This window comes from Rhamphochromis sp. 'chilingali', assembly GCF_963969265.1.
Source record: "Rhamphochromis sp. 'chilingali' genome assembly, chromosome: 4".
Classification (NCBI taxonomy): Eukaryota; Metazoa; Chordata; class Actinopteri; order Cichliformes; family Cichlidae; genus Rhamphochromis; species Rhamphochromis sp. 'chilingali'.
This window is the reverse complement of record NC_137948.1, coordinates 12,724,201-12,737,789: the sequence shown is the minus strand read 5'-3', so window position 1 is coordinate 12,737,789 and position 13,589 is coordinate 12,724,201. Positions and strand designations below refer to the sequence as shown.

The 13,589-nt window shown below is 38.1% G+C and overlaps 1 protein-coding gene across 6 annotated transcripts in view; it reads left to right on the top strand.

Moving 5' to 3' along the window:
- The window catches only part of pnpla6 (patatin-like phospholipase domain containing 6), a 36,296-nt gene that overhangs the window by 6,654 nt on the left and 16,053 nt on the right, over positions 1-13,589 (top strand). For 3 of the 6 annotated variants that reach the window (XM_080880619.1, XM_080880620.1, XM_080880616.1), the window contains exons 2-15: positions 2,987-3,075; positions 6,648-6,701; positions 7,095-7,182; positions 7,293-7,375; positions 7,511-7,602; positions 7,724-7,864; positions 8,247-8,406; positions 8,834-8,914; positions 10,694-10,822; positions 11,002-11,082; positions 11,505-11,628; positions 12,213-12,281; positions 12,759-12,859; positions 13,212-13,391. In XM_080880619.1, the coding sequence (XP_080736745.1) occupies positions 3,028-3,075; positions 6,648-6,701; positions 7,095-7,182; positions 7,293-7,375; positions 7,511-7,602; positions 7,724-7,864; positions 8,247-8,406; positions 8,834-8,914; positions 10,694-10,822; positions 11,002-11,082; positions 11,505-11,628; positions 12,213-12,281; positions 12,759-12,859; positions 13,212-13,391 (1,431 nt within the window). In that variant the 5' untranslated portion in view covers positions 2,987-3,027. Of the gene's footprint in view, positions 1-2,986; positions 3,076-6,647; positions 6,702-7,094; positions 7,183-7,292; positions 7,376-7,510; positions 7,603-7,723; positions 7,865-8,246; positions 8,407-8,833; positions 8,915-10,693; positions 10,823-11,001; positions 11,083-11,504; positions 11,641-12,212; positions 12,282-12,758; positions 12,860-13,211; positions 13,392-13,589 lie in introns of all 6 variants that reach the window. The other 3 variants (XM_080880615.1, XM_080880617.1, XM_080880618.1) reach the window with 1 other exon arrangement.

Here is a 13,589-nt window from a genome sequence, read left to right as displayed (position 1 = left end):
GTTAGAATGTGATTTTTTTTTTCTCTCTCTGTTGGCAGAGGTATAAAAATGCGCAGGAAAATCTGACATGCATGGCGAACTTCACCGACGATATTTAGGGAGGAATAAACACACATCAAACATAAATGAACCATTTGTCTGTCTCCATAATTGAGAGAATTTTCTCTTCTTATGTCAACACTCTCTCTCTCTTTTTTTTTTTTTTTTTTTTCTTTTTCGGTCATGTTATGTTTACCTGTCAAAGGCTTGTTACAAACTATGAAACACATCGTGCAGACTTCTGGATGTTAGAAGAAAACTAATACTGCTCATGAATGAGACTAAAGGCAGGAAGGTGTCCTTTAAAACTAAACATGTTAATAGGACCTCCCTGTTTATATCATAGTTTATGATATAGCACGTGTATTTCAGTAATAGCCTGCTGAGGCCACTATACGTGCTGGCCTCATATCAAATGTGAAGGCAGACTGAGTCTATGTTTGACGTTTTTTATATCTAATCTTCCTTTTCAAACATTTAAACAGCAGCGAGTCTGCAGCTGAGGGAATACAAATTCAAATTGTCGGAACAGGTTTGCTCGTTTCTTGGATTCATTTGGTGATTTATTAAATGTATAACTGTTATTCTAATCTGCTGCTGAGTCTCTTACACTTTTCTTTATGCTGTATATTTTCACGTCTCTGGAATAGTTGGCAGTTAGATAGTCAGCTGGGAAACTTTGTGTTAACTCATGGAGCTGAGGATATCGTGGATATGCTGACCTCGCTGCGTGGTGTACAGAGCGAGGTCAGCATGATTAATATTCACAATAAAAATATTAGCCGAACATCATGAAGTCTGTATGTGTTTCATAGTGTCGAACAACCTTTGTACAGTTAAAGCCAGCAGTTACTACATGACGGAAACACCAACGTTATCTCTTTTATGTGTTTATACACAGGTCACGCTGATTACTGAACAAAAACCCAAAGATCAGATGTTAAACAGATTTATTTGCTCTCTCTCCTCCTTAAACATGTTTTTAATGTTAGTTATAATTCAGAATTGGCGACTGAAACACGTAGGACACATAAGAACATCAGGAAATAAAACATCGATAAATATAACCTCAGTAAAAGAAGTCAGCGGGGGTTACTACAGCTGTGTACCGGGGCCTGCGCTTTGTCGGTGGGATTGCTTGCGAGGCGAGCAGGTCTATCCCACGCTTTGCCGTGAGACTGGGCAGACATCTCCGAAATCATCGAAACACTTTTGCAAAGAGGCTGTATCTTGACAAACCGACCAGACACATGAAGATTAAACCACTACATTCTCGGCTAAAAAAATATTAAAACGGTATTTGGTAACACACAAACAGGGTTTTTCAAAGCTCAGTTCTGTTAGCTTCCACATGCCGGTTGTTGTGTGCTAGAAACAATGGCCACCAGGCCAAAGCAATGGTTTTGACTCGATCAGCGTTAACCCCGCCCCCTGAGTTTGATGGGTGAGGCTGACAGATAAAATTATTTCATGATGAGAGCCAGGCGTCAGGACTGCCAAAATGAAATAAATAAATATATCATTAAATAATTAATTAAATGTGTCAATAATTAATTAAAATGTGAAATACATAAATAATTAATTAAATGTGTCAATAATTAATTAATTAAATGTGTCAATAATTAATTAATTAAATGTGTCAATAATTAATTAAAATGTGAAATACATAAATAATTAATTAAATGTGTCAATAATTAATTAATTACATGTGTCATAACTATTTATTTAATTAATTAATTCCAATTTTAATTAATTATTGCCACATTTAATTAATTATTTAATGGTGTATTTAATTAATTCATTATGGCAGTCCTGGCGTTCCATAGTCCTCAGTCAGCTTCGCTATTTATTTGTCTGTAGACAGTGAGCTTGTTGTTTTTGCTATAGAATAAATGCCTGTGTCAGCTGTATCTGTCTGTATTCTGGCAGATGTGGGCAGTTAGGTGGTATGTGCCTGGATAAACTTGTACATCTCCTACTGCTCAGTGTGTATCTCTCTGGGGAGGTAAAATACTACAGTGTACAATGGCAGTGGTTAAAGGAAAATTGTATGTGCAAAAGAATAAACAGAAAACAACAAAAAACCTCTCCACTTATGCAGTCACTCGTAAACACACGAAAACTAAGATACAAACCTAACGAACACAAAGCTGTTGTCAACCAGCATTTCTGCCTTTTTAATTAATTAATTAATTTTTTTAATTTCATCATCATGTAATGTCCCGTTAAAAATGGCACAAATTTAGTGGAGCAACAAGAAAATCATTCCTATTTGGATGAAGGGGAAGGATAAAAAGGTGAAAAGGGGGTAATGAGTTACTACCTGTATAGTCGTTTATCTGTTATCTAGCAAGCCTGCCGTGTTTCTGTGTAACTAAGGCCTGGATCAGTGATGTCAGCAATATGCTGTTGTAGGATGCAAATTTTTGGATCCCTTTTCTTCTGTGCAGTTGAAGCGATTTTTGAAGAATAGATGCAGTTAGACAGCTAATCCAGAAACTTTAGTTAGGGACTGAGAAATGTTCTTCTCTTATGCAACTGTGTGTGCTAACAACTTCTTTGTCTTTGAACTACATTTGCTCGTTCTGCCCCACTATTTTTTTTCCTGCAGCTGTGAACTATTTAATTTGTTTGTGTGGATGCACGTCCATAGTACCACTCATACTCCTGGTAGTACAAACTGTGGTTTTCTCACTCAGCTGGGCAGCATAGACTACCAAACTGTAACATGTCAAAGAACGCTTTATGTTGACTTTCAACAAGTTACTTTGCTTTGCTAAACATGTTGGCTCAAGATATGTTTGACTTGTGTTAACAGGAAAAATCACAGTAAGCAGCTAAATAGAATTTGCCTCTCCATAATTTGAAAGTGTGTACCTGTGTTTTTCATACCGTGCCATGTCAAAATAGCTTTTTGTTGAGTATGCATATCTATCTTTGTTCTCAGTGGCTGTTGATGGACCATCCCTATGAAGAAACAGGGTTACAATGGGACAGAGTACCTCCGAACAAGAGGGTGAAGGTCACAGCCAAGAGGTTGGTTTTGACTACAGTATTTATTTGTATACGTGTCCTTGCTCCAGCGGATGGGCAGTCTTTCACAATCCTAATGTGGAAACAGGCTTCAAGGTTATTAACATAAGCCACAGCAACCTGCCAGTAGAAAACGGTGTGCTGGTGACTTGTATTAGCACATAACTTTGTGCTTACAAAAATATGAAAAGCTGACTTGTAGGTTTTAGAAAGAGACCTTGAAACAAGTGTCCATTTAAAACTTCTCAGCTAGTGCAGAATTTGAGCTTTCATTTTAAACAAAGTTAGCTTGAGAGTGTGTAGACTACGTTTACATCACTAGAGCCATCTGCTTGTCCACCACTAATATGTCTCGTTGGTTAGCCATCACCAGTTTGTCTGTCTGTAGCTTGGTCATTCTTGACCACCCTAGTGGTGCACAATTTGAGCTTTCATTTGAAACAAAGTTAGCTTTAGAGTGTGTAGACTAAGCTGAATATGGTTTTTCATGCATGCACAGTGACAGATTTGTCCTAGTTGTCATTTTGAGACAAATGCACATGCATTAGGGATGGGTATTGATAAGATTTTCACGATTCCGATTCCATTTTCGATTCTGTTTAACAATTCGATTCTCTTATCGATTCTTATTTTTAAAAAGGAGAACACTAAGGTCGACTAGCTTAGAACTTTGTTTTATATCTTCTCTTTGAACAAGATTTAGGAGTAACATGGCCTTACAAACCCAACAGTGAGATCTTAAGAGATCCAGCCTACGGCTCTTTAATGGGGTGTCACAAGGTCCCCGGGGGAAAAAATTGTAAAAGTAAAATAAATATTCTTCTGTAGCAATAACAAAGTATAACATAAATTATTCTGTAGCAATTACACAAGAATATCCAGTAATGTCCCTGCCTACAATTAAACACATTCATTTACTGAAAATCGGGGGCATCTGCTGTGGCAAATGGGTTCAAGCCTTTGACCACAAACTCAGTCACTGCTCGGTGACATTCGTCTATCCTGGCCTGAAAGGAGACGTTACCGGTAGACTGCAGCGAGAACTGCCAGCATCTGAGCCAACCAGACTCTGTCTGTCTCTCTCATCATGGTCACCTAAATGCACAGTAATGGCAGGTTTTGTAATAAGGCAGATCGCGCTAACATAATATGCACTGTTAGTTGATTATTTACCTGCCGCATTAACGGGAGAGGACGTGCAAACGTTACCGCTGCTGCTGGGTTGAGATTCACGAGTCCGGAGCAGAATTAAAAACACGACATTCATTTAAGGTTATCGTGTGTTTTGTGAGCAAATGCTTTTGCATATTCGTAGTGTTTCCTCCCTTAAATGAAATCTCTACTTTGCAAGTATTGCAAGTTGCCCTGTTGTCATCCGTTCTCGTAAAGTATAACCAAACTTTTGAGCGTTTGAGCCGCCATGTTTCCTGCCAGGTAAATGACGCTCCGCAACGTGATGACGTCATTCGGGGCGACTGGAATCGATATGGGAATCGTTTGCAAAAATGGCAAACAACTCCAAGGAATTGAAACAGTGGGAACCGGTTCTCAACAAGAACCGGTTTTCGATACCCATCCCTAACATACATGTACACTTTCCACACTCAACTCACTGATTTCTGAACTATATTTTGAACTCTTATTCTAAGTCTGCAGGTGTAGTGCATTTCCATGTGCACATGCTGTCCATGCACTTACTGTCTCTAATTTCCACTATCAGTGAGTGTCAAGTGACGTGTCCAGCTTAAGACATTTACTGCTTAATAACCCTTAGCTAAACATACGGTAATCAATAATGACTGATAACGGACATGCAGTCTTACTGTCTGGCTGTCAGACAGCACCTATTACTCTTACTCTTGCAATATGGTATCTGATGGATTGTTAGTGACACACACACATAAAGACACATAAAGAAGCTTGTCTTGGCCACAAGATCTTTGCACTCTTTTCAAACTCTTTGAACTGACAGTCTTTATTTCAAAAGTAAGTGCTGAGTTTGATATTACTTAATTTAAGTAATAAAGATTTCCTTAGTTGAAAGAAAAGCCAAAATATATTGCCTGTGAGCCCAGTAATTTTATATCTGAAATCCTGAGTCTATTAATAGTATCCAAAACTGTGAAACTCTGTGTGGTAATCAGTTTGTAACTATGTGAAACATGGTAAGGGCAAAGTGTGAAGAGGATCAGATGAGTTGCTGCATTCTCATCTCCTTTGACTGTTGTTTCATGTGCATTAGGCAGTCCTTCCTCAAGGACAAATTCCGCATTCTCACATTCCAGTGCACTTCAGAACTGAAGCCTGCAGGCCCGGGCTTCATACTAAGAGATAATTAAAAAAATATTAAAAATTTAAAAATCCCATCTCGCCACTTGGTTATGGTGTTCCACGTATGGCCTACCTGCTAGCATTTTGCACCCTGCTGTTATATGCTGGATTGTCAGGGGCATCTTTACACAGCCTGCACCTGTTGTCTTACCTGGTGTGATAGACCCCAGCTTTTATGGATCTTGTCCTCAGAGCTTGTTCCTGTGCTGCCATGATTAGTGCCTCCATGCTGTCTTTCAGTCCAGCTCTGTCTAGCCACTGGTAGGATTGCTGGATGCCAGCTGCTTCATCTATCTGCCGGTGGCATATACTGTCCAGGGGCCTGTCCTTCCATCATGGTTCTTGTCCTTGCTCCTCTTCTTTCTTGTGTTTCTGCTGACTGAGGTATTTACTAAGCACGCAGTCATCATGGATGTTTGTTGTCTCATCCTGGACAGTGGTTCTGAAGCTCACTAGTCCCCAGCCTTTTTTTTTTTTTTTGCATAGCATAAACTCTCAGGGTGCTGGATTTGGGGTGAAACCCTCCATGCATACTAACGAGCTTCCTTATCTTGATGTCCATGGCTTCTGTCTCCTCTTTTGGCCAGCTTAGTATCCCAGCAGGATATCTAATCTCTAGCAGGATGTAGGTGTTGATTGCCTGGATCTTCTTCTTCCCATTCAGCTGACTCCTCCGGACCTGCCTTACTCTCTGCAGGTATTTTTTAGTTGTGGTTTTCCTACCATCCTTCTCATGGCTTCCATTTGCCTGTGGGTATGCAGTTTGATGTCATCAATGTAGGTGAGGAGGAGGTGGCTTACAATTCCCCTGTTCCATAGTCAGTATCCATATCCCCCATTAGTTCCCGAGGAAGACTCTTAGGAACCTGTTGATCTTGTACAGCTCTAGGTTTCCAGGATGCAGTTGTGGGGCATTGAGTCATAGGCCTTCTTGTAGTCAATCCAGGTGGTCCACAGGTTGGTCAGTCTGGTCTTGCAATCGCAAGCAACTGCTCTTTCTACCAGTAGCTGGTGTTTCGCCCCTGTGGTATTCTTGCCAATTCTTTTCTGTGCCCCTCTCATATATTTAGCCACATGCCTGTTCATATTAGCCACTATGATGCCTAAAAGGAGCTTCCATGTGGTACTGAGGCAGGTTATTGGCCGGTAGTTGGTTGGGACCAATACCTAAAACACTTTTTAATTTGTTTTGTTTTTCATTTTCTGATTGACTGTACTGTTTGTGTCTTCTCTTGTTACATTAGGACGGGTTTGATAACATCAAGACTTTTGTGGAGGAGGAACTACAAACGAGCATGGTGAGCATCCAGTTTGATTTCATGTCTTAGTAAGTCTCATTCAACAGCCAATTTGTCACACAGGTAAGGGAACTGTAGATTTATACACTTGGAAATAAATTGGAAAACTAACAGAAACTACCTACGGTAATACATCTCAAGTAGGTGTAACCATGTTTACTGCTGGTAATATATGTACCTTGATGACAATGAACAAATAATTAAAAACTGAAAATAAAATTATTTGTTTTTAATGGCCTCAACTTAGTTTTTTTTTTCTTTTTAGAAAACACAAATACTTTAACTAAAATATTACTTTAATATTAAAATATCCAAGTAAATAAATGCTTTACTGTTGTAAATACTATAATGTATACCACTGACGTTCTCCCTCTTTGGTTCCTCTTTATTCAGATGGTGGGGATGGTAATTGGTGCAGGTATCGCCATAGTCCTCATCGCCATCCTAATCTTCTTCATCTTGCGGAGGATCAAGCTTCGAAGTCAGTAGTTGCTGAAATGCATTTCTCATTGTACATCTAAAACGCATAAGGATAGTCATGAAGTCAGTAGTGTGTATACCTGTGGTAATGTCATTTATTATGTTTAACAGACTTAGAAGCTCAGGAGGCTCCCAAATACCGCTTCCGCAAGAGAGACAAAGTGATGTTCTATGGGCGAAAGATCATGCGTAAAGTGAGTCAGGCTGTATAAAAGCTCTAGCTGGCTCGCACACACAGAAACACGTCATTCTCGTAGTGTTTCAGTGTATAGTACTTTTTTTTTTTTTTAAGGAAAGAGTAATATTTAAACAAAACTATGTTTCATCAGGTCTCCCAGTCTACCTCGTCCCTTGTGGGTACATCCTCTTCTTCACGGCCACGCCTAAAGAAGAAGCAGAAGATGCTCAACATTGCCAAAAAGTACATCTGAATGCTAACTTTCATCAAGCATACGCTATTTTGATTGTACTAACATTCTTTATGTGGCAGTTGCTTTCCTCTTATTTCCTTCTTATTATCTTCCTGCATGCGACTTGTGTAGGATCCTGCGCTTTAAAAAGGAGGTTCCCATCCTTCAGGCTAAGGAGCCCCCTCCCTCAGTGCTGGAGGCAGACCTCACTGAATTTGATGTGGCCAATTCCCACCTCCCCTCTGAGGTGCTCTACATGCTTAAAAATGTCCGGTAGGTTTAATGTCTGTGTGATTGTGTTCTGTAGTCCAGAGTACATAGATCCAGGTGCTTGGTCCTCCCTAAGCACAGTTTTGCTCATAGGGGGTTGCTTAATTTGATTTGTTGGGGTTTTCTCCAGAATACTGTAGGATCTTTACATTACTATAAAAAGTGCCTTGTACCTGCTGTTATTGAACCATCAACTGATAAATTCTCGTGTCATATACTGTATTATAATATTTAATTCACCTCTGCATATTTTTTTATAATATATAAATCCACAACTAAACAGAAAGACCATTTTAATTGCCCTTTGTACAAACCAAGTGTTTGCAGCTGTTTGCAATGAGTGTAATTCCTAACCCCCAAGCTTCCCTTTTGTCCTTTCATACAGGGTGCTGGGTCACTTTGAGAAGCCACTCTTCTTGGAGTTGTGCAAACACATGGTGTTTTTGCAGTTCCAACAAGGGGAGTATGTCTTCAGGCCAGGTCAGCCCGACAGCAGCATCTATGTTGTTCAGGATGGAAAACTAGAATTGTGCCTTACTGGAACGGTATGCAGGCTCTGTGTCCCTTTAATCATGTTTACCTCTGAATTTTATGCAATGAACTGTTGTTTTTAATTATGACTATAGTTTATTGTATGTTTTGTAAGTTTGCACAAATACTTTGCTGCTTGCATAAGTTTGCACAAAGTGGTTTACCAAGGTGCTTACCCACAAGAACACTGGCTTTAAAAAAATTGTAGCTAATCATGTCTCCTTTAGCCAGTGTTAGTGTTTGGATATATTTACCAAGTTTTAAGTCCTGAGGGAGATGTTAGTGCAGGCTTTATCTATATTGATACTTGATTGTGTACATCTATATGTATATTGATTGTGTGAATCTTTATGTACACACTCAAGTTGAACTTGAGTATAAGTTCTTAGAAAACAACTTAATTGTTTACATAGATATGAATGCGTTACTCCTGTCTTCCAGGATGGCAAAGAAAATGTGGTGAAAGAGGTTTACCCAGGAGACAGTGTGCATAGCCTCCTGAGCATTCTGGATGTCATCACAGTAGGTCACACCTATTTCTTACCGCACATAAAGGCTTTGTGCCACACCTACTTATACAGACCCTGCCAGTTCTCATAACAGTCATTTACACAGCGCTAAATAAGATAACATGACTTTGTGTCATTGTGTTGGCCCACACCTACATACTACAGCACATTCACCTGCTGACTCAGTTAACCGTTTCTCACTGGATGACACAACACTCTAAAGTAATTATTTGGTTTAAACCCAGCATTCATTTCTTTTCTTTTTTCTTTTTTTTTTCATCCATTTCTAAATTTCATTTCATTTCACTTATTTATTTATTTCACACTTGGTACAACAGTTTCCACAGTTAGTTCTTTCAGACAAACCAACCACACTTTCTATCAGTAAAGCACTGCAACCATGTGTGAAAAGGAGCAGGAAGAAGAAAATGTTCTTATTAAACTCTGCCCCCTATCTACAATCCAACTTATATTGCAAGTGGGCACCAAAAAGCAAGGAACAAACTAACATTTATCTCCGGTCCTAACGCAAACCAAACAGATCAGAATATACCACTCCACATAGTAACAAGGAGAAAAGATAAGTAAATAAAATAAAATGATGCAAAAAATAATGGATCCTTTTTCAGTTAACTCCAATTTCGTTCACGTTCTTCATATTGAGTTATCGTTTTAGACATGTAACACTTTTTAAAACAATGTAAATTTATACAATTCTTTAAATTATAATGAAGAGAGTTCCACAGTTGTATACCCCTAACCGTTGGACTCATTAATCTTTGTGTAGTCCTAGCTAGCTGATGCTTAAAATAAAATTTCCTTCTGCTGTCTTCTCCCCCCGAACACATTAAAAATAATCTTTGTAACTTAAAAGGCAAAATATTATTTTTAGCCTTAAACATAATTAATAGTGTTCGTAGTTTCACTAAATCTCCTAATTTTAATAATTTCGATTTTATAAATAATTTATTTGAATGTTCTCTAACGTTATGAATCATTCGTGTGACTTTCTTCTGTAATAAGTTTAGAGGTTTTATAGTATTCTCATATGTATTCCCCCAAACTTCCACACAGTAACTAAAGTATGAGAAAAACAATGAAAAATATAAAATGCGCATTGTTTTGTAGTCTAATAAATCTCTTACATTTCCCAAAATATAAATGTTTTTAACCATCTTCTTTCTAATATACTCAATATGTGATTTCCACGTCAAATTTTCATCTATTATTACACCCAAAAAGCGAAATTCAGTAACTCTTTCAATCAATTCTCCATCAATGGACATAATGACTTCTTCCTCCTTTACACGATTGCCAAATATCATGAATTTCGTTTTTGTCAGATTCAAAGATAATTTATTTACATCAAACCATTTTTTCAATCTTAAAATCTCATAAATCATAATTTCAACCAAATCTTTCACATTCTCTCCTGAGCAATAAAAATTTGTGTCATCTGCAAATAAAATAAAATTTAACCTTTTTGATACATCACAGATATCATTAATATATAAATTAAAAAGTTTAGGTCCCAAAATAGAACCTTGAGGAACACCACATACAATCTTCAATCTTTCAGAGGTATTGCCGAGATAATGTACATATTGCGACCTATTTTCTAAATAACTCCTTAACCAATTCAATCTGTGTCGATTGAAATTAAGTAATGTTTTGGGGTCGTTCCATATAAAAACAAATAAACTGCTAATTAGAAACATCCCACCTGTAGAGCTTCTGTAAGTACAGATAGACTGAGAAAATGTAAAGTATTCTTTTGGATATTTGTGTGCAGGGCCACCAGAAGCCTTATAGAACAGTGTCAGCACGGGCTGCAGAGGTTTCCACTGTTCTCCGTTTGCCTGTAGAAGCCTTCCTGTCTATATTTGAGAAATATCCCGAGAGTCTAGTGCGAGTAGTACAGGTGAGTTGTATAATGATTATTATTCCTCAGTGTTTGTGGGGTTTTTTGTAGATGTGCTTAAAATTAGAGTCGTATTTATGGATTCGTTTTCCACACACTGTATTTCTGGCTCGACGTCTGTAAACTAATTGTTTTCCTTTCATGCTTGAAATGACTAGCTTTCTGTTGTGCCATTTCAGATTATCATGGTTCGTCTCCAAAGAGTAACAGTGCTAGCCCTGCACAACTATCTGGGGCTGACCAATGAGCTCTTCAGTCATGTGAGTTCATCTTATCAAGGCACCAGTTTGAAAGAAAGTCTTAAACTGATTAATTGCCTTAAAAAACCCCAATTATATTCATCAAAGAGTTCAGAATGGTGTTAGTCCTGAGATCAAATGTAAGCCAATATAAATATTTAAGACGAGGAGTAATGCGTGTTTGCCCATTCAAATGCTTTAAAATAGTCCACAGAATTCCTGTATGTTGATAGTTATCACTCAACCAGTAAAGTTACCGGTAACATAGATTCACAAGTGCTGTAACCCTTGTGACCTGGACCTCATAGTCCTCATACACATCCTGCTGTTTTCATGATTTCAGTGCCTAAATACTAATATCATGGTGTACTTTCCACCTTGTGAACACACACTCAAATTAATCATCTACCTCACTCTCATCCATACATTACTTGTTTTTACAGGAAATGCATCCCTCACGTCTGCCACCGCAGTCACCCCACCCTACTCGCACCAGTCCTGTACGCCATGGCAAACGCTTTGGCAGCCTGACGGTACCTGAGGAGCACCGAGAAGCAGCCGTTAAAGGTGAAACTCCAGGTAGGGTGTCAGCATACAGATTAAGTAACTCACAGTGTTAGAGAAGCTGAATCTTAGTTGAGGTGTACAGAGTTGCTTTAAAGCTTCATATGCAGGGTTCGTATGGGTGGCTGAAATCCTTGAAAATTCATAAATTTTAATATTGCCTTTTCAAGGTACGAAAAGTGCTTGAATTTCAGATGTGGTGCTTAAACGTGCTTGAAACTGTATTTCATTCACCACAAATAACTATCTGACCGAATAGTTTTCTTATCAGATAGAGAAATAAAAGGAGTCGCAAAGTAAAATTTCCCTGCCTGGGCTGCCTCGCACCTCTGCATGTCAGTCTGTTTCAATGTGTGACCCCGCCCCTACATTTTACCTCTTACTGAGGTGATGCAAAGTGAAACATAAATTGTTTTTTTTTTTGGCTATGTGCTGGAAAAGCTTGAAAATGGACCTTGAAAGTGCTTAAAAGTGCTTGAATTTGACCCCAAAAAATGCGTATGAACCCTGCATATGTCTTCTCCGGTGCTATTTTTGCTTTGGGGTGACTTAGAAATGCTTTAAATCGTATTTATTTTTCACAACAGGAGAACAAGGGAAGGATGGAACAGTGCCAACTCTTAGCAGGACAATCTCAATGCCTGTAGACATTGCTGGTGAGGGATCTTTCTCTTGTACTGACAGATTATATTGTCTTACTGTTCTTTAGTTTTGCTGAAAGTCAGACACTTTCTTCCAGTGCAGTGTGATATTTTAAACATGTTTTAATGTAGAATGATTACTGAGAAGCCAGCAGAGAATGGGTAGCCGAAGTGTTACACTGATACCACAAACCGTTCAGCTCATCCATCTACAATATGCTATGCACACCTAATGTATACTGCTCATATTAAAAAGTTTGCCTATTGCCCACTTTAACATATATGACCAGTTGTTAATGTTACTGTTTTAGAAACACTTGTATTTGTAAGAAATGTATTTTAACAGTGCAGGTAAATAAGCAGGCAAAACCTTTTAAAAAAATGACAATATATTTTGCCTTTTGCTTGCGCCATCACATTTTCATTTGTTCTTTTTAAACATAGATCAACCTAAGAATAATTAAACCACTTAAATGTTGACCTTTTAAACAGGTGTACAGAAAAGTCTAAGATCAGACTTTGACATGGCGTATGAAAGAGGACGGATTTCTGTCTCGGCAGAGGAAAGCAACACTCCACCCACTTATACTCGGGTCAGTACACTGCAGACTCTCAGGACAAAAATGAGAAAAGATATAAACCCTCCTTATATGTATACATTACATTGGTTAATTACTTAAAGAAAACAGAAGTATTTTAGAATGGAGAATAGTATAGACCACAGTTAATGAATAACAAAGAAGTAATTAATATATGATTCATAAGCCAAAAATATTTAAAGATAAGCTAAATATAAGATATTTGAGAAAGTGTGGAAAAAGAGTAGTGCTGTATCTCTGATAACGTTTTTTAGAATTAGAATTCCTGATTTAACAGCAGGAACACCTATTATAAATTGGCAAAGTATGCATATTACATTATGATTATTCTATTACATTATTACAGTCCATATCACAGGAACAGCGTGAGAGGAAGGTGACAGTAGATGAAGTTCCTTCAGGAATCTATCTGTATCCAGAGGAAGAGCCAGTTGTGGACAACATTTTTACACCCGTGTCAAATCGATCCAGTGCCGCTCTCTTTGAGGAAGGTCAGAAGGAGGTCCTAAAGCTTATGAGGATTGAGGTTCGTTTTACTTTTTTTGATTGTTCAAGGATAGTATTTTGCTGTTGTTCTATGCCGGTTTAAACTCCTACAGGCTGTGATCATAATACGACGAACAATTTGTTTTGACAAATAATGCAAGCAAATAGGTTTCCTTATGATTGACTGTTGCTTTAGAAAAAGAAAGAGTTACTGAGTCTGTGATGACAAAAAATAAAC